This window comes from Patiria miniata, unplaced genomic scaffold, assembly GCF_015706575.1.
Source record: "Patiria miniata isolate m_02_andy unplaced genomic scaffold, ASM1570657v1 HiC_scaffold_10, whole genome shotgun sequence".
In the NCBI taxonomy this organism is placed as follows: domain Eukaryota; kingdom Metazoa; phylum Echinodermata; class Asteroidea; order Valvatida; family Asterinidae; genus Patiria; species Patiria miniata.
In genome coordinates, this window is record NW_024037048.1 from 21318526 (window position 1) to 21339007 (window position 20482).

A 20482-nucleotide genomic window follows, 5' to 3' on the forward strand; every position below is an offset into this window, starting at 1 on the left:
TCTTGGTATTCCCTTTCGACGCCTGTGGCAAAAATACTGGTCGGGTGTAAAACATGCTCGGCTTTGTTCTCATAATCCAAATATGGCCAGGGTCCAAAAACGAGGGTGCCAGTTAGGGGACCCCCCACCACACATTGGCTTATCACTGAGAAACGAAACACCGGCACGCGACCCCACGTGGTTGGTAACAAGCCAACGGTGGATTGGTGGATGACCAGACAGCTGCGCGACGCGGTTCGGCGATTGGTCGGTCGAGCGCGTCGGTGGCTCCGCCCACTCGCGTGCTGGTACGTGATGCGCGTGCTCAATGTATACAGACTTGTCATTGTCTGAGTGGTTCAGGTTGAGTTGGTGTGTAGTTGACCAAGTTACTCCGTTCAGGCAACACCACATTTTTCATGTCTTGAGGATGTTCCCCGAAGAAAGAATACATCTTCAAACCGCCGATATAGCTACCATCATGGATATACTGACAAGGAATACCAAGAACATCATCGTGCGAGCTAAACATTGGTAAATATGGGGCTAAAAAGCGTCGTGGTTTGCTTGAAAAGTGTTGTCTTGGTTTGTACGGACTGGCCGGACGCTGGCCGGCAAAAATGCCCAACCCTGGGAATTTCATTGTCTGGATGACCCGTGCGTTGAGTGACCATTGAGAATACTACGTCCATTGACTGGCCTGTGCCACATAGAAGTGAATGCGTGAAAAACACTATATGTACTAACGATTGAATTCTTTATTGCAGTCGATTTGTCAAGCAACTTGGCATATTTTTGAAATCGTTCATTAAGAATAATGGACAATTATTCTGCCTTCATTTCGGAGATTGTGTCATTATGGCAATAATTCCAATTTTATATTTTGGTGGAAATTTATGTGAATATTTCATTTCATTTTACCAAGTGCATTAACTTGATAATGTGCTTTTCAAGGCGGCGGACCACCCACATTACATGATTAATATTAACTCTTTCCCCGAATTTCATTTTTCTCCTCTGTATAACATTTCACTCACCAGATGTGTCTTTCGTAATGGCGAAACTTGACACCAGTTCTGCATAACGTTATCACGCAGTGTTTTCTTTGTATTGTGTTACAGCTACTCTCGGAAGATTGTAACGAACAAGAGATGCGACTATTGCAACAAGTCTATGTTTCTCTTGGCCCTAAGGTGCAAGGATTGCAGGTAAAGACCAGAATTTCTTATTTTAGTTTTTGGAGGGGGGTGGGGCTTTTACCCCGCCCCTCGGAAAGAAAATGGCGTAACATTTCCTACAAGTCACTAACTGTACACATAATGACCACTTCCTTTGCAATCAGCTAAATCATCGGCGACCTTACCGTAATTATACAGCTCAAATTGAAGTAAAACCATTCAAAGTGCTGCATATTCATGTGAATGTTGCAAAGCTGATTTTAATTCACCCTTCTTGAGAGAAGGCTAAACCATTCGACTTCGGTCAAATTCAGTCGGTTGCCATGGGGACACATCTTTAACCTAGAAACCTCATTCTCCGTGTCAACTTGCATTCGGTGCTCTCAAACCAGTGAATTTAAAATACATGAGAGAGCTGACATGTTTCTATCAAGTTTCCTGTGGCATTGTCAAGAATTACCCTCGATTTTTTTGGTCTTCTCTCCTTTCACAAAGGTTCAAATGTCACCGAAAGTGTGCCCAGAATGCCTCGCCGCGCTGTGTTCTCAACTTACCGGGTCACAAATTTCAAGGTAAGCCAGGCACTCGATTTACGGTGAACTTTGGTCGAACTGTTCAACTGAAAAAAACACGAGATTCTCACTTCCTCATGATTGTACTTCTATATTCGTCTGGACAATATTTTGTCTGACATATTATGGTTAGCTCATTACCTTTGAAACAAATTGTATTTTGCTAACTTTTTTAATAGTGAAAATTGTCACGCACCACTTAAAATTAAAAGAGCATTTCAAATCTAAATGACATATATTTTGGGGGAAATAAAAAGATAGAGCCACATATATGAGTTGGTTTTTAAAATTAAATTTTCCCCTTATTGGTTGTTGAAATTATGTTTGGTATTCCGTTTATTATCCACTTCCTAGTTGCCTTGGTAACAGTGCTGGCATCATGGTAATTCATTCTTCCCTAACAACATTATGATGAACAGTTTTTGTATATATTAAATTCAATATTTCCATGTTTCCATAGCAACCACAAAGGATGTAGTTCTCCCTTCATGCCGAGGGACTTTATTCTCAATATTTGGGTTTCCACTGTTGGCCATCAATCACTGTCTCTTAATTTTAAGAGATGGGCGATCAAAGGTTTATTTACCCTTTCTATTAAGAACATTGTCTGAAAGGTACAGTGGGTTTTTTCCATCTGTGTTGCCATGGGAACGTAATTGTTTGATTTTATTTGTTTGGTGTAGCTTCATCGAAATCTAGGCAGCATTCGCGACCCAGGAATCGAGCCGTGCAGCTAGCGCATCAGGCAGAGCCGTCATATGAACCTATGTCCACTTCATCCACACCGCAACATCACCGGGAGGGTTTGTCTCGTTTCCAGCAGTGCCAATGCCCCGCTGTGTGTGGACTCGATGCGGCCGATGTACGGCGCGCCAGTGACTGCGACGCGTGTAAGAGACTACAGGCCTCACCCCCGGACAGCCCGAAATACACCATGGGCGCTAGGACGCGCTACTCCCCGTTACCACCTTACCAAGATCACGCTAAAACCGCTCACTTGGAAACTGTTCCAAAAACAGAGGATCTAACAAACCAAAGCCCTGATTACCATGGCAACCAAATGACATCAACTCCCAAGCGACCCATCATTAAGACGCAGTTAGTGCAAGAAGGAACGTCTTCAAATGTGTCCTCCGTGTCTTGCGGTTATTATTCCTACACCTCGGAATGTAACTCGGAGGTTTTCCAAGCTCAGGAGGAGGACCAAGCGTGTCTGTGCAGCTCGGGTCACGGGAGGGCCACGGCGGAGCTGAGCCGAGCTGAGAGGCAACGGAAGTGGAGCCGGGGTGAAAGGTCCAAGACCGTGGATGTGACTGTGACCAGGAAACGTGATGCTGAGATGGGGAAATCTTTGATCGCTACTTGGCCGCCACACGGACATAGTCACATCAAAGCAGGTAAGATCGCTGCCATTTCCTTGTCTAAACAACAGTTTTGTGTGTTTCTAATATAGCATAATGTCCTACATTGATGTCAAACTTTAAGGCCTATATCTCGACTTTATTAAACGTTAATAAACGTTACCCAAACAACATTACCAGCAAACAGCTTGTTTATTGGAAAGTGTTTTATAGTAGAGTTGAAGTATTCTTGTTTCAGTTTAGTTTATTTATCAGGACCCTTGGAGAATTCTTAGACCGAAAGCGGGTTCTGCTTATTGAGCTATCTCCAGGGGTAGCTTCTAGACAATAACTGGGCACGATGCGTGGTCACTCATGTAAACGGTCGCAACACGCCGCGTGGTCATGAATGATGCTCCTAGACCACGCCAATTGAAAAACTTCTTTAGTCACGCCCATTGATTGACTTGTTTGTGTACATTTTCATCGAGAAAGCCGCATCTTGTACGGCACTTATCATGCAAATAAGCTTTTGCATGAACCATTTTCTTTATGCGTGATTGACAAGTCGGACTAGTCCACGCATGATCATGTAATATAACCGTTTATGGAAGAAGTGAATATAATACAGCCTATAACTTGTTATAGAAGTTCATGTTCAGTATATAAAAACTAGATTCGGCATGACAGTACAGAGTGAGTAAAAAAAAAACCACCCAAATGTCGGGACCATTTTTTTAAAAAGTGAAGTTTTGCATGTAGCACATTCAAAATTTAGGATAAAGCCCAATGCATAAGCTTTCTTTTAATACAAGAATCATTCAAATCACCGATGTACTTTTCATGTTACGGAAAATTAAACATATGACACCGTTTTGAAGTTCTCTCCACGGATCACAAAAAAAGGTGTAATCTTTCAGCAAAACGAAAACAATACTGTCAAGAGTTTCAAAACATCACAGCGGTCATTATGTCTCTTTTGCGCAGCCAATATAAGATAATAATTAACCATCCTTTATACGATCTGTTTAAACGCAAACTTTTCCTAAATCAATACCATCTCCATAAATGGATATAAAAAACTTGACTAAAATTATACAAAACCGTGGGTTTACATTCGGTGAATAGGGTGCCATTTTGTGAACAGATAAAGGTCGCCAGCTGACAGATCTAAACTGGTCGTCATGGAATTTTATGAGCAAGAAACAAATAGAATTATTTCAATCAGATAATTTTTGAAGCAAAATTCACATATTTACACACGGTATACTCGTACGTTTGGGGTGTAAGTTCACAAATAGTATCAACTAGCTCTCGTGGATATCTGAAATAGAATAATATTTCTGAACACGTAAAAGGAAAAATTACCCTTTTTAATGCAAACTATATCGTAATTTCTAATGAACGAGTAAGATTTTGTAGAAAAGTCATTAACATCGTGTATTGCAAGTGTGGCGATCGACGATAACTAGTTTAAAACCTTTAGATGACTAGTTATTTACTTGATTAAGAGTGAGTAATAACTCAAGTCATTCAACCGGGGTTATTGACTCGGTTGAAGAATAGACGTGATTCAAGATGACTTTGTGGGGTACAACACTCCAGATCGCATTCCATTACAGAAGCCGATTGAAGTGATAAGTTAGGCCGTGTTTTGTGACTCAGTGTGAATGGCGAATTCTCGGTACCCCAGGCACTGGCTCGTTATACAGTGACTCATAGCCAGTCTAACTGACCGGTCAAAATGTACGCATGGCCACGTACGCGTACTACAGATCAAACTTTTTTGGATCAAGGCAAGGCGAGGAGGGGTGAGCGGGGCATGGGTGCATTCTCTCCCTACATTTCTCTCCTTAACAAACCCAATTCTTCTGACACTCATTGCAACATGACAACAAAAATTGACTAGAAAAAGACTATCTATTTGAATGAGCTCATACTGGCGCCATTTTCACGATATTAAAATAGTGGTTAACATTACATAGGGCCTAAAGGCATTTTTCAAACTAATGGGATGTAAACATGAGAATGGCCATGAGGATTGTACAGACATTTTATCGATTAATGCATCGATTTCATGACGAATGTTACTCGTTTACATGTATGCATAGGGTCTACCCGATGTTCCCTAATAATTTCCCCCCAAATTCTAGTGGGTTAGGGTTGGGGAACCGTAGGTATTAGGGAACATAGGTATTAGGGAACATAGGTATTGAGGAACATAGGTATGCACCCGTATGCATGCACCCGTATGTATGCAGTGTGTATATTCACAAGTTATATCGTCAACGCTGCGTGTTTCACGTACAAATTCATATTTTTTCAATGAACAGCTGTTTTATAATTTGACATTTGTTCGGCTATAAACGTCAACGACTATTTCAATACAAACCCAAAGATATATAGGCCTATCATTTTCAGGCGTTTAAAAATACATTATGCATTATTCACATCGATAACAAGTCTAGGCGTTAGCTATTTAAGTTCTGCTGTTTCGTTTGTTTCTAATTCAATCATTTTTATCAGTGTTCGGGCCGTATCTGTCACTAATCTCTCTGTTTGATATAGTATGACGACAGTTCGGCACCATTTTTCTATGCACAGCCTACCCGCATATTTTGGTTTTAATGCCATACTTGTCTAGCGTCATATACGCACGGAGTTGGGGCTATATTTAGCTGCCGTGACGTCTGTCGGCGGCCTGGTAGTTGGCACGGATCAATAAATGGTTTTGGCGCAACTTGTGGAGCTTTCTCACGAGTGGGGTTCAGACATTGAACACGCAATTGACTTGTTCAAAAAAAGGAAAGAAAATGTTGAGAAATAAAGAAAAGTACATGCATTTATGACGATTTATTCATGCATACATCTCGAGAAGTCACTTTATAAAATTCGATCCCCTTGCTTTTCAAAACTGAAATCGATTTTCTTTCCAACGAATTATTTATTGAAAAACACAAAATATATTTCACTTTTAGGAATTCGGTTGCGGTTTGCGCCTCTAACTAAAAGAAGATCCGCAAATTGTTGGAACAGTATGATTTTTTGTTTCAATGTGTAAATCCAAAGTGAGTAGGCCTAGGCCTATATGTCTCCAGAAAAAAAAAACATTTAAAAAATCTTTTTTTTTTCAGAATTAAACTCAAAAATAGCATGGGGGTAGCATCTGTGACCTTGCTTACAATTTTATTTCTTTTGCTACATTCCTTCCAAATTTTCAAATCAATTTTGTTTTGTATTGACCAGATGCAGTACCCGAGTCAATAGATGACGCCCATCGAATGTGCGATTCACTTGCTGCATCGAGACACGCAGGGTAAGTTACCATAGTAACCAAACTGAAGAAGATCCAACATTTTCTAAATTTTAACATCACTTGTCTATTAAAGGTCGAGACTATGGAGTAATTTATTCCAAGTCGCAAACTGAAAGAGTAAAACCAGGCATTATATTCAAACAGTCGGTTTTATTGAAAGAGAGAAATATCCAAACGTTGGCGTTCTTGTTTATTTACACGTGGGCGATTTTATTTTTATCATCTTTATAATCATTTTTGTCTGATAATCAGATGCGGCTTCCAGGTTTATCTTTGGATTAATATTAAACTGAGAGGTCAAAATAAATAGAACCCATTTTTTTGCAGCAAAACAAATTTAATGGTATTTTCCATTACTTTTTTCCCCGAACGAGTGAACAAAGGCTTTATCTTATGATATAAAAGAAAAACATTAGAAACTGTTTCATTATTTCTTGTAATGAAACCAAGGATTCCTCAAAAGCGCCCCAGGCACTGTAGCTCGCAAGCCTGAAGAAACCTGCAGAGAGGACACAATGAGAAGAAATTACAGTTTTAGAGGTGGGAGGAAAACCCCAGAAGAATATTCTGGGGAAAACCCATGGAATCAAGTAGGGACTGAAAACCCAATCCACACGTTAGCCCAGGTGGGATTCGAACCTAGGTCAAAGCGGTGGAAGGCGAGGAAAGTACGGCTATGCTTCGCCGACTTGATTCAACAGACATGGGAAATAGCATCTGCAGTATTTTTTTTTAATTGGAAAGACATGTTTTATTGTTTTCCCTCAAAACACTACATGTTGTACATGGCGTGGAAATTTAGCTTTTCGTTCCAAACTATCATATTTCTGAAACGACGCTAATTCAATTTGCCCATTTGTTCCGCTTCAGATCACAGTGCGTCTATAATGCATGTGAATCGATGAATAAGTCAATGTCGTTGTGCTAGACGTGTGTTCTCCGATGTGTATTAATACAGTGCTGCTATTATACGCTTCTAACTCACAATTGTTTTCATCGAATTTCAAGAAATTTTACGAGAAAACAAACAGAGAAGAAGATAAAAACAAGTGGTCGTTAAGATAAAATTCGCCCTTTGCACTTTTTTGATAACATAATCAAGATTTGTGTATAGGATAAAATGTACAATATACTTTTTCCCCAACTTTCACTTGGGAGGTAACACTCTGATAGGCCTTCAGTGTTTATACGTCGGTGTAAGGGCAAAACCTAATTTGATTTACAGTATAGTTAACGGCACTTTATATGATTATATTCTTTATCTTGTTAGTGTTTAAAGTCAATTGGTTTTGTAATTTCTAAAGCTGATTCAAATCAATTTATGTGTGTATTGATTTGGATGATTTCTTTGATTTTTGTTGTTGTAGTGGTGTCGATCATGATATCAGAGAGGCAGTCAAAGAATGGTCGATACCTCATGAGAATCTCAAGTATGGTATCTGTCTACGCGCCGGCCGCAACGGATCAACATACAGGTAAAGTTACTCCACAAAACTCTCACACAATCAATATTTGTGTTTGCTCATAGCAGTTTTAAATTTGTCCTTAGTTCGAAATCAGGTGCATTTTAAGACGAAGAACTGTAGGTGCTGAAAAATGGAATCATTTATTGTAATAAAAGTTTTTCTTTCGGAGATAGATTTCGCTTATTCAAAAAAAATTGTCTAAATGTTTCGTTTTTGAAGCTATTAGACTTGGACATGGTTATGGATCGTACTTTTTTTTATCCCCAATATTTCTTACAACAACTGTTTCACCTTTGTGTTTTATACAGGGTGTGTCAAAAAAAATAAAAGAAACCCAAATGTTGGGACCATTGTTTAGTGAAGTTCTGTAAGTAGCACTTTCAAAATCTATGATATGAAAGCCCAATTCATAAGCTTTCTTTTAGTACATGAATCATTCAAATCACTCATGTAATTTTCAAGGTACAGAATTTTAAACACAACCACCGTTTTAAAGTTCTGTCCTCGGATCACGAAAAGGTAAGTGTTCTTTCAGCACTAAAATGAAAACAAATCACATTTAGGGATGTGTGTGAATTGTTTTCGTTTTGCTGAAAGAACGCACGTTTTTGGTGATCCGTGGACAGAACTTGAAAATGGTGATTGTGTTTAAACTTCCGTAACTTGAAAAGTACTTGAGTGATTTGAATGATTCTTGTACTAAAAGAAAGCTTATGAATTGGGCTGTCATATCCTAGCTTTTGAAAGTACTACACGCAGAACTTTACTAAAACAATAGTCCTGACATTTGGGTTTCGTTTTTTACTCACCCTGTACAGAATAACGTGTAGCTCATTATAGAAATCAATGATAACAGACAGCTCAACCGACAGACGAACAGACGGACATCATTGTCTTATTTGCCTACTTTCATAATTCTCATCAATAATTTGTCTTGCTTCCTTCAGGGGTAACTGGCACGGGGAGGTCTTGATCCACACAAGACTTCACGTGGAGGATGTAGATGCGTTCCTTGAGGAGGTATCCGTTTTGAGTATGATCAGACATGAGAACATCGCACTGTTCATGGGAGCATGTATCGACCCACCAAACTTAGCCATCGTCACATGGTTAGTTACAATTACAATATGGGCTGTTCATCTTCTCAGCATTAACTTGGAATTGTAAATGCTTAAAAAAGTGCGCTTTTCAATATAATTAACTAAAAAGGGATGTCAAATCGTTTTATTTTTAAGAGGAGTAGAAAGTTGCACAAAATGTGTGCCCCAGTAAGTTTCATGTCATGGACCCTTTAACTTTTAAGATATCGTTGCAAGGTGGTTCAAAATTAACTCTGTAATCTGTGACTCTGTTTATCTCCTCCTTTTCTATTTAACCCCGCCCAGTATCCAGAAAGGCCCTCCTTCTTCAACACAAACTCATAACAGGAATCTAATTATTACTTACAGGATACTATAAGATATAGTTTCAAACATTGCTCACAATCATTTTTGAATGCTCTGTAATCTGTGACTCTATGTAACTCCTCCTTTTTCTGTTTGACCCCGCCCAGTGTCCAGAAAGGCCCCTCCCTCTTCCAGCACATACACCTGAAGCAGAGCAAGTCCCCGATGCACTCACGGATCCACATCGCCCGGCAGATTGCCCAGGGGATGGGCTACCTACACGCTAGGGGAATCGTGGTCGGGGATCTCAACACGAAGGCGATCTTCCTGGAGTCCAAGGTCAAGCTGTGCCTGACAGGCTACGATACGACTGACGGCATGTGTGATAGGTAGGTCAGAGATCATCATGGCGTCACTAGAGATTGGACATCAAATCATTCTGTAAAATGAAAATTAAGTCAAATCGTCAAAGTAGACCACGAAGGGAAACCTGACTACATTTGAACAATCAGTTTATTCTGCGTACGAACTTAATTGTAATTTATTCATGATGATCTTGTACTTTCATCCAATTAGAGAGGACTATGCCTCGGTACCCCAGGGTCACCTGACCTACATAGCTCCTGAAATCCTACGAAGCATCCGGGTGCAACCACCGTACGTCATTGAGGCAGAACCGCACACCATGGAGTCCGATGTGTATGCCTTTGGGTAAGCATGAAAAAAATAATACTCTCGATCATTTGAATAAGCTTGTAAAGATTTCTTGCCGTAAACTCCTGTGGTTAAAAAAAAATCATCCGATTTTAGATAAAGTTTTAGGAACTTTGTTTGAGGATGTATGTACTTTTTCAGGTAGTGGAAAGTTAAACTACATGCATAAGGAAGTTTATAAATAATCATTGTTACATTAAAGTTTTCGTATTCTTTTCTGTAACCAATATTTTTGGGGTTTGTTTTACAGAACTGTGCTGTACGAGCTGTTGACTTCCCAGTGGCCGTTTGCCAGCACCTTCGCTTGTACGGACAGTGTTATATACCGTGTGTGCAATGGGAAAAGAGCATCATTGGCTGGTGTCAAATGCGTCCCCTCTGTGAAGGTAACAGCCAAAATCATGAAATTTCATAACTGGTATTGAAGTATGCGAAATGAGACTTTTCTATAGTGTTTTAGCAACTTTAAGCAAAAAATAATGGATTTTTATTCTTACAGCGAACTCCTGGGTTTACTTTTCATTATTGAATACAACAACTTTGGGTTTGTACTTCACAAGTACAGAAATTGTCCATGTTTTTAATAATTTGTTATTTTTTTCCTTCAGTGTTTAGTTGAGGAGTGCTGGTCACATGTTCCGAACGTGCGCCCGACCTTTCAAGAAATCGTTGAAGAACTCAATCAGCATGTAAGTGTTGTTTGTTAATATGACTACAAATTATGTTTGACTTCAATATTTTCAGTGAATTGTCATGTATCTTTTCTCTAGAAATATTACACTATTCAGTTAACCTGGCATGGTATTTAGTGATGGTGTAATGAACATTATTTAGCCGTGCATGCATATAAGCTAGATGTTTTTAATTCATTCATCACATAGATTATATTCACATAAGCGCCCTCCATTGAACACCGTGCGCCGAAATAAACGACCTTCAAAATATTTAAACATTTAAACACCATATTTTACCTGCACAAAATTCAAACGAATGCGAAATAAGTTCGTCTGCACTGTTAGTTTCTGGTTTATCGTTTGAGGTCGATAGATCTTGGAGATACATTTTTTGTTTATGATGTAGCGATTTCCAGGATTCTTTTTTTTTTATAAATTCCCAAATATTATTTTCGAAAAAAAATCTTTCGTCTATTGGTGGTATAGCCACAGTTTCGTTAGCTTTCTATCCTATGTGCAACTTTCGAATGATCATCGTAACTCATTATGCAAAACACAGAGGTCATCTAAGGTCACGTTATCACCAAATATAATCCTGACAAAGAACCAGTTACATGTATAAGGACAAATCTCTTTGTTCCAAAATCGATCAGATATTAATCTTTTTATTCCTATACTATTTCGATGATGTATTATTTCACTTCATAATTTTTTCCCACGCTAGGCGGCCTTGGTGAATATGAAGCACAGCCTGTCGGAACCAGACTTACTGAATCGCATCGGGAGACCTTGGTAGAGTCAGTGACCAGACCTGGATGCAAATCGGGACCTACCGTGTGAGGGCGCTCCAACTGGTCTCCAGGTGACACCAAGAATTTGCTGATTAATTATCTGCAAGATAAATTGGTGGAAGAATGAAAACTTGCCGGCCATGCAATAAGACTTGATTGGAATACAATCGCTGTACGTTCACGCGGAAGGAAAGAGAATTTGGGATGTAGGAGATTTGCAGTTTATAACACACCTGTAGTCATGGCAACAAACAATGCAACAAATCGGTGCTGGTTCACCCTGTGTATTTAAGAAATCGTTGAGAATCGCTAATCGTAAGAAAACAAAACGGCAGAGCTATGGCAAAAAAGTTAGTCTGTTTTACATGACTCATGAGACGAATCAAGTTTGAAATGTAAACACTACTTGTTTATCATTTATTTATTATGCCTAGTTATTTTTTTTCATCAAAACATGGACCTTAGTGGATAATTATTAAATAAATTTGACAATAATTTGTCAATCCGTCCACACAAAAGACAATCTCCAATCCCTAAGAAATTCTGCGTAGTTCGTGGACATCCTAGCTTCGTATCTTGCGTCACTGCCATTGTAAAAAAAAATAAACAACGAATTTAAGTTTTTTTGAAATTTAATTTCATATTCCGACTGCAGCTGGTGGTGCGTGGTTACTTAGGCAACGTGTATTCATTATTTTGGCATTATTGCTCAGTTTGACTGTGCAACGATTCGTGTTAAAAAATGAAGAAGAAAAAGATTTGTGTCCGCAAAACCGCCAATTTCGCCCAAAATAATGAAGGAGTTATCTAGGTCGAATTCAGTGGGACGTACGTTTAAACAATTTTTCAATTTCAGAAAAGAAACGAACTCTTCAAAAACCACATCCCAACCCCAGTATAGGAAACAAAGGTTTAAGGTTTAATTTAATGTTAGGCCAAAAAAAAAATACTCGGTCTCTGGTCAGCGCGCGCGTCGATTTTAATCATGCGCGTCAACCGATTTCTTTTCTTCAAATTAACACGGAAGCTATTAGCACGGAAGCGCCCTCTATTACCTCATCAAATTTTTGTACCAAGGAGCACCAAGGAATGGGGAAATTTCACCAAGGCAAATGATAAAGGGCACCAAGGCAAATTATGGAGGTCACCAATGTATGAGGACACAAAAACGAAAAATAGTACCCACCTTGTCTGTACAATTCAAGCTTGAAAAAAACAAACCGCGTCGCCGCATCAATTCCGGAACTTCGGTCTGACCAGAGACCGATTATTATTTTGTTTTGGCCTTAAAGTTTGATAATATCCAGAATTCAGTAATGATAGGTACAACGATGATGTATTTTTCAATATTCATCTTGATTTTGTCTGCAATAATTATCTACAAAACTCGAGAAGACAGTTAATCTCAATATGCAATTCCGTATACATTCCTAAGGATGGACCAAGGACAGAACGAACTGAAATTGAATGGAGTTGTTTTGAAGTTAAACAAACAAGTTGAAAAAAAAAGGTTTCATTCGTGAGAATATGATTGGAAAAAAAACTTGGCGAACGATGTTTAAAGGATTAGATTGTGCAATCGTGTAATTAGTCGACATGTATTTATGTAATTATTTCTCGTGTGATGTATATAATGGAATGGTTGAATCGAAATAGTAATAATGTGCAATGCTATTATTGGATTTCTTTTTATTTCACGGTGACCGATTTCTTGGTCCGTTAATTTGGGTGCCTTTTGCTGTAGTTCGTGTCGAAGAAGTTACCTGTACTAGAATTGAAATTGATAAGTGAAATTGACATTTATTCGTCCAACAGCTTGAACAAAATTAACATAACCACGACACAATACTTCAACTTCATCTTACGTGTTCTTTTGACATGCAAACTCATGGGAAAAAATTGAAAAGTTATGCCTTCGTTTGTATGCAAATGGCGGCTTATAATTACCACAATAACAATATTAATCCTTTTTTTCTTTCTTTTTTACTTCTTTGTTTTATTCCCCCACTTTTTTATCATTGCATTTTGGCAAGATGTTCATGTTTATTAGTAGAATTTCAATTTAATATGTTGAATGTGAAATACGAAAGACCTGTTGGCTACAGAGGGTGATTCGTGACCGGATGCTGGAAATAAAATGCATTAATTTCTACAATTTGTATCCTGGTGTTTTTTATTTTTAATTCTGTTCTACAAATATATCATAATTGTCTTTGTGATGTAAGGAATTTGAAAGCAATATTTGATATAATTGTTATTTTTTATAAAGGGCGAAATTTCGGAGACAAAATCATTCAAAAATATGATTATATTAAAAAAAATATTCTAACATTAATCGTCCAAATTCTTGGTTTGCTTCATTGAAATATACTCATCTTGCTTCGGGAGGCATTTACGAGTCGTTTTGCAGGGAATAATGAAACAAAATTTTGGGGGCAAAATCGGTCATAAATATGACACCTCCCCCCCCCCCCCCCGAAAATCAGGGTGCTGGGGTCCCTAAGGTATCTTTCCAGCAAGTTTGAAGCAATTTGATTTTTTTGGGCCAAAATTGAAAAAAAAAAAAAGTGTTAGCATTACATTTTTCATAAATTTGGCAAAATGTTGACGTTTCTCCACACAATGCAGAAATCCCTTTGGAAGTAAGAGGAGCATCAATCAACATTCAAACACCCAATATTTTACGGATTTGTTTCATTTATACATTTATTTTCAAATTTAACCATATGGGTTCAAATTATAAGTAGGCCTACCTGGTGTGTTTTCGGGATGATGTAAAAAAATCTTCAGCATTATCAGGTCTTCACAGGCTTAGAAGTTCCTTGCTGTTTTCTTTCATCTAGGCTTATTTCCTCCCCCCCCCCCCCCAACACACACACCCCGCCCATTTTGCTGGTACCCGGCAAGAGGTCGGGTGGTACGAGTACGAGTAAACCTAGTCTGGTTCCCAGACCTGACAATTATTCCCGACGCTCACGTCTTAAATTGTAAGTCAGGCAGCCTCCGTGGCTAAAAATAAATATGACGACATTAATGGCCCTTTTTCAAAGCACGGCTTCGTTTCCGATTTCGCTTTATCACTTGTAGCTTTTAATGTTCTGATCAAATCTTTAAATAAATCACTTGCTTCGTAATATCATACAGTTATGATAATACAGTTTGATGTTTTTGTAATAACATTGAGTAATGTTGATCTGGAATCTTCAAAATTAGGGAACCAAATACATGTAGCACTGTTAGCAGGCGGAGCCGAATGAAGACCGAGTTTTGGAAATCTCGGTAACGGTCGTCAAATTCAAAATTGTACATGACGCAGCAAAAAGTTCGCCCGTACGATCCGAGTATATTTGATGCACAAAATCGTCGTTGAATTTCAAGTTTTCTAAATTGAAACAATGAATATTAATTATCAACTCGTTTTAAGTAAAATTAATAAGCAATTAGCAGTTAATTAAACCTATATTATATACTCGGAAATACTCGGGCGCTATCCGATTGTCGACGAAACGACTTCGGCAAACTTCGGAAATTTTCGGAAAAAGGAGGAATTCCTCCCGTTTTAGTCCCCAGTGCTTACTTTATTTCCAACCGCGTTTCCAATAGAGAGCAGGTAGTGGTGGGCGCGTACTGCTCGACACCCTGGGGACGAGGTTGACCTGACCTAAGATTCATCAGGAATAGTCGGATACAGAGAAGCGAGGTTTTGAAAAAATTCCCCAAACCACTTGTACGGCACGAGGAAGGATGGATGACTCATATTTCATCAAAAAATTGCAAGAAAAAAAAATCTCTGACTGCGATTTCTGGCCTGAAAACAAGCCCTCTGTTTGCGGCTACCTTACTGTAGGGCGCCCCCAACGGGCGTTAATTGAGTTTTTGCTCCTTCCGACCCCAAATTACCCCCCCCCCCCCCCCTTGTTCGCTCGAAATTGCTGTGATCGGACGACGGTCCATCGGCCCTTTTCAGATTTTGGGCGCATTTGTTGCGGAACCGCCATTGGTGACCCCTTTTGAAACGCCGCCCCCCCCCCCCAGGTTCCGCCCCCCTGTAAAAAACCACTCCGCAAACATTTGACAACAAACGATGGAAGGCGCCATTTTAAAACTACAGGTAGCAGACCAGTAAATAAACTTCCATAGACCCCAATGGTAAATGCTCCCACTTCAAAAATTCGGGAAAAATACTCACAACTCTCCAAGGTGTTCGAGACGCACATCAAATTAAAGCTTATTTCATCATCTTTCATTTTCTTTTCAATTTTCGGGGGGTCAACTGATGACTTTTAGGAGAAATTTCCATCCGAAGATGATCACCCCTGAAAATAGTCCTGAAGTCCATCGCCATTTTGAAAAACGATGCCTACACTCCATTGCAAAATAGAGCGCTTTTAGGGTCCAAATTACATCCAAATTACACAGAACTGCAAGCTCCCAGTCCTGTGCACGGCTTCCACCCATATTTTTTACAAACCCTCAAGTTCATGGCCCAAAGCATGCCCAAATACCGAAGATTTTGAGGGCATGCAAATCGTGATTTGGCCGGCGCAGGCAATTTCGGACCGATTTACTGGTCTGCACCCCGGAATCTTTTGGTCTGGAAACCAGACTGGAGTAAACCGTCCATGTATGGGGAACCAGTTGGGGAATCGGTTTCCGGGGAATCCCCCTTTACGTGTCGCCATTGCCCAATTTTCCGGGGAATCCCCCTTTACGTGTCGCCATTGCCCAATTTGCCACCTCCAATTGCAACGACGTCACAGCCGTTTTACGGTAAGCACTTGATCTTTTATCAGGTTTATATCACCAATATAATCTCAACAATTGTTTCTAAATTCCGTTGAGTCAATTGGCTCAATACTCAGCCGAAATCTGACAAGTGACATAATGTAAAGTAGTATACAACATGGAGAAACAACTTTCTCTACCATTTTTAAATGCCAGTAAAATAGTATGACTTGAGAATGAATGTGGATTTCATTGTTAACATAGCCCCACTAGTGTGGCCGTCGGTATGCTGCGCTGAACCTCTGGCCACACACCGTGGTACCGCGCGCTACTGAGGACGAAGTTTTCATAAAATTCAGGGCAGTTTCTTACATTTTCAGTTTCTTACTTTCTTATGGTTGTATTCTATGATGTCTCACCTATCACTTCTGGGATGCTTAGGTCTAATGATGTTCCATTTTCCGAGATATTCTTCAATCTTTCTGGAGCCCATATGCACTCGTGAAACGTCTGGTGGTGGCAGCCATTTTGAATGTGACAAGAGATGACCTCAAGCTGTGACGTCGCGTTTATGCAAATTGCTTGTCGAGCGCGCGAGGGCGCGAGTTGCAAATGCGACGGCTGTTTCCTGTGCCGTAGATCCTGAATAGAGATCGGTGCACGTGGCCCCCCTGACGATAAATGCATGGTACAGGAAACAGCCGTCGCATTTGCAACTCGCGCCCTCGCGCGCTCGACAAGCAATTTGCATACACGCGACGTCACAGCTTGAGGTCATCTCTTGTCCCATTCAAAATGGCTGCCATCACCACACGTTTCACGAGTGCATATGGACTCCAGAAAGATTGAAGAATATCTCGGAAAATGGAACATCATTAGACCTAAGCATCCCAGAAGTGATAGGTGGAGACATCATAGAATACAACCATAAGAAAGTAAGAAACTGAAAATGTAAGAAACTGCCCTGAATTTTATGAAAACTTCGTCCTCAGTAGCGCGCGGTACCACGGTGTGTGGCCAGAGGTTCAGCGCAGCATACCGACGGCCACACTAGTGGGGCTATGTTAACATAGATGTTATTTAAAAAAAAAAATGGGGGGGGGGGTCAAAGTCTGTGGACAATTAAAACTTTTGGTTAGTGAATAATACTATTATACCAAACAAAAATGTTTTTAAAATGTTTGCAATTTTTTTTATTATTATTCCAGGCAAGTATTCTTGGCTGATTATAAGCAAACGTTTAGTTAGGTCCTTATTTCTTAGGATGTGATGTTTACACGTTTACAAATTACATGTTAAAAATTCTCAATTTCTCATCGTTTAAACAAACTTAACTCGAATATAAAAATAAAAATGTAACAATGTTATTCCTCTAGTCTATCTGCTATATGGTGGCCATGGAGTGCATTAGCCCCACTAGTGTGGCCGCGGTATGCTGCGCTGAACCTCTGGCCACAGACTGTGGTACCGCGCACTACTGAGGACGAAGTTTTCAAAAAAATTACGGTCAGTTTCTTACATATGGTTGTATTCTATGATGTTTCATCTATCACTTCTGGGATGCTTAGGTGTAATGATGTTAAATTTGCCGAGATATTCTTGAATTTTTCTGGAGCCCATAATCCATATGCACTCGTACTCGTGAAAGCAGCCTCTATACGCATCATATTTCCCTCGAAATGATGATGACCCATTCCTTGACAGCTAGTTGTTACTGCAATTGCAAAACACTCCAGCATTTTCATAATATCCATCACCGCACGTGGCTGGAGTTACCCAGCCCTGAATTTTATCATTGGGTTGTCATGTAGGGCTGGAGCTAATTTTTCACGTAACCGAGCAGCGTAGGCAGGTCCCAAAAAAATTGCGAACATTTTTGGAAAATGTTCAAGTTTGTCCCTGTTACACACTACTTGCAACTGCAACTCACCCCAAACTTGCCTGGAATAACCATTACACAGGTCCTTGAAGTAAAACACGATCCACGATGAAGATTCAGCCTACAATTGCAGTGAAAAAAAGGAGGAATAACCGCTAACCTGACAACCTTGCTGGCATGGCCAGGACCGCAATTGGTTTGTGCACAAAAAAAAATTGTGTACAATGAATGGCGGTCGATTATCAGGCACAGAGCGCTGTCAACTACTCGTTTTTGCCGGCTGCGCTGGCTGTTGGCGCATGACGTCACGCGGAAGCGTAACACCCGATGACTGTTTCATGCACTATCTGTTGCGGTTCCAGTACCAAAGCTGTGATGCGAGTGGTAAACCTCATATTCAAAACATGACTCGGCAGCTTTTGAATTGAAATCAAGATCCTAGAATACTGTTTTCAAAATACGGCATTCACTGAGATGGAACTTCATCTGGCTATAGTTATTAAGCACCCATCTTTAGATTTTGAGCACTTTTGTTGCTTCAAACGAAAAAAATGCTCAAATGACAAATGATCTACCCTAGCTACCTTTAAAGATTGATAACACCCATCTGTTCTTTATATTCATGCAAGCAATATTCTTAACCACCATACTTTTTTCAGATGGACATTCTTCAGATGTGCAAGGGTAGAAGCCAAGATGCGAGCCTGGCTTTCATCTTTATCCTCACCCTTGCTGTACTGCAAACCCAAACTCAGGTACACAGAAACAATGCTCCAACCCAACATGTTTTTTTTGTCCCAGACAGTGGCGTGGGGAGGGGGGGGGGGGGGGGGGGGGGGTGGGGGGGGGCGTGGGGAGGGCGCGTGGGTGGGTGGCGTGGGGGGGGGGGGCGACAGCCCCCCATGAAACCTTGTCGCCCCCCAGTCGCCCCCCACTGAGATTTTGAGTTTCTAAAAAAATTATCATTGATCTACATGACGCCCCCCATGAAATGTTCAAGCCCCCCCAGCCCCCCCCCCCCCCCCCCCCACTGAAAAATTCCTGGTTACGCCACTGGTCCCAAAGGCAACGGTGTACATTGTAACTAGGGTTAAACTTCAAGGGGGGCATTGGGGATCACCAATTTTACAAAGGGGGCAACTTTTGGTGCTTTTCAAGGATTGCATAAAAAGTACATTGCATATATTTTTTGTGCTTTACCTACATGATTTTACTTGTTATCTTTTTGAGACCAGAGGCATCAGTCGCTTCTCAATTTTGTTTTATTTTAAGCGCTCTGTGGTGCGATCTCAGGCAATTTCTGACCACTTTAACCAATGCTTTTTTCTTGAGCAAAATATAATCATTTAATCATCATTTTCAAGGTTTCGAATCATTGAATCGGCTATTCTGGGCTATATATACAGGCGTGGGGTTCGGTGCCCGCTTACGGGCCCCGAAATTCGTTTGGATTTTAAATGCTCTGTGGTGCGATCTCGGGCAATTTCTAACCACTTCAGTCAATTTTTATGCCCCGCGGCGAAGCCGAAGGGGCATACTGTTTCCGCCTTGTCCTTCCGTGGGTGGGTGGGTGGGTGTGTGGGTGTGTGTGTGCGTTCCTGGGTGAGTTTGTCTTACATACGCAGTGTGGACTTCCGAACAAAAGACGTCCACATAATGTAGGTAGCACCGACGTTGTGTGGACTTACCCCACGTCCACACAGTGTTTCCCCATTTCTGGAAAACAGGTTTAGAGGCATTTTTGGGTTAGGTTTATCTGTAGCAGAATGAAGAGAAACACTAAAGGGAATCATAGAAAAAAATTGGGTTGAAAGAGTTTTCACAGTTTGAGAAAAATGATTTTTTTCACTGGTTTTTCTTAACTACACGAAAGCAATGGAAAGTCCACACTAGTCATGTGAAACAAGTATGGGTGTGTGGGTGAGTGTGGGTGTGTGTGTCCGGACAAATCTTGTCAGCGCGATAACTTGAGAAATACTTAACATATGAACTTCAAATTTGGTTTGTGGATTGTCCTTGGTAATCCTAAGAAGCCTTTTGCATTTGGGGCCGAAAGGTCAAGGGTCAAGGTCACAGTGGCTGAAACAATAGAAATTTTGTCAGCACGATAACTTGAGAAATACTTAACATATGAACTTCAAATTTGGTTTGTGGATTGTCCTTGGTAATCCTAAGAAGCCTTTTGCATTTGGGGCCGAAAGGTCAAGGATCAAGGTCACAGTGGCTGAAACAATAGAAATTTTGTCAGCGCGATAACTTGAGAAATACTTTACATATGAACTTCAAATTTGGTTTGTGGATTGTCCTTGGCAATTCTAAGAAGCCTTGTGCATTTGGGGCCAAAAGGTCAAGGGTCAAGGTCACAGTGGCTGAAACAATAGAAATTTTGTCAGCGCGATAACTTGAGATATACTTTACATATGAACTTCAAATTTGGTTTGTGGATTGTCCTTGGCAATCCTA

At 40.2% G+C, this 20482-nt stretch overlaps 2 protein-coding genes across 3 annotated transcripts in view; both read left to right on the top strand.

Moving 5' to 3' along the window:
* The first annotated feature begins 333 nt into the window (after window positions 1–333).
* Window positions 334–13570, top strand: LOC119739866 (kinase suppressor of Ras 1-like). Its single transcript, XM_038214982.1, has 12 exons — window positions 334–513; window positions 1101–1187; window positions 1653–1729; window positions 2413–3126; window positions 6316–6385; window positions 7753–7860; window positions 8799–8960; window positions 9404–9625; window positions 9813–9947; window positions 10201–10336; window positions 10559–10639; window positions 11349–13570. Exons 1-12 carry the CDS (start codon window positions 410–412, stop codon window positions 11418–11420), a joined length of 1968 nt encoding a protein of 655 aa, XP_038070910.1. The 5' UTR covers window positions 334–409; the 3' UTR covers window positions 11421–13570.
* A 2448-nt stretch (window positions 13571–16018) lies between these two features.
* Window positions 16019–20482, top strand: part of LOC119739876 — a 31932-nt gene continuing 27468 nt past the window's right edge. The window contains exons 1-3 of one of the 2 annotated variants that reach the window (XM_038215003.1): window positions 16019–16185; window positions 17517–17646; window positions 18679–18774. In XM_038215003.1, coding sequence (XP_038070931.1) covers window positions 18679–18774 — 96 coding nt within the window. In that variant the 5' untranslated portion in view covers window positions 16019–16185; window positions 17517–17646. Of the gene's footprint in view, window positions 16186–17516; window positions 17647–18388; window positions 18404–18678; window positions 18775–20482 lie in introns of those variants that run through there. The other variant, XM_038214995.1, reaches the window with a different exon arrangement.

Excerpts from the sequence above, each read along its gene's own strand:
- LOC119739866 (XM_038214982.1), top strand. The coding sequence starts at position 410 with ATGTTCCCCGAAGAAAGAATACATCTTCAAACCGCCGATATAGCTACC. Across the intron at positions 514-1,100 it reads ATCGTGCGAGCTAAACATTG|CTACTCTCGGAAGATTGTAA; the intron begins GTAAATATGGGG and ends ATTGTGTTACAG. Across the intron at positions 9,948-10,200 it reads TCCGATGTGTATGCCTTTGG|AACTGTGCTGTACGAGCTGT; the intron begins GTAAGCATGAAA and ends TTTGTTTTACAG.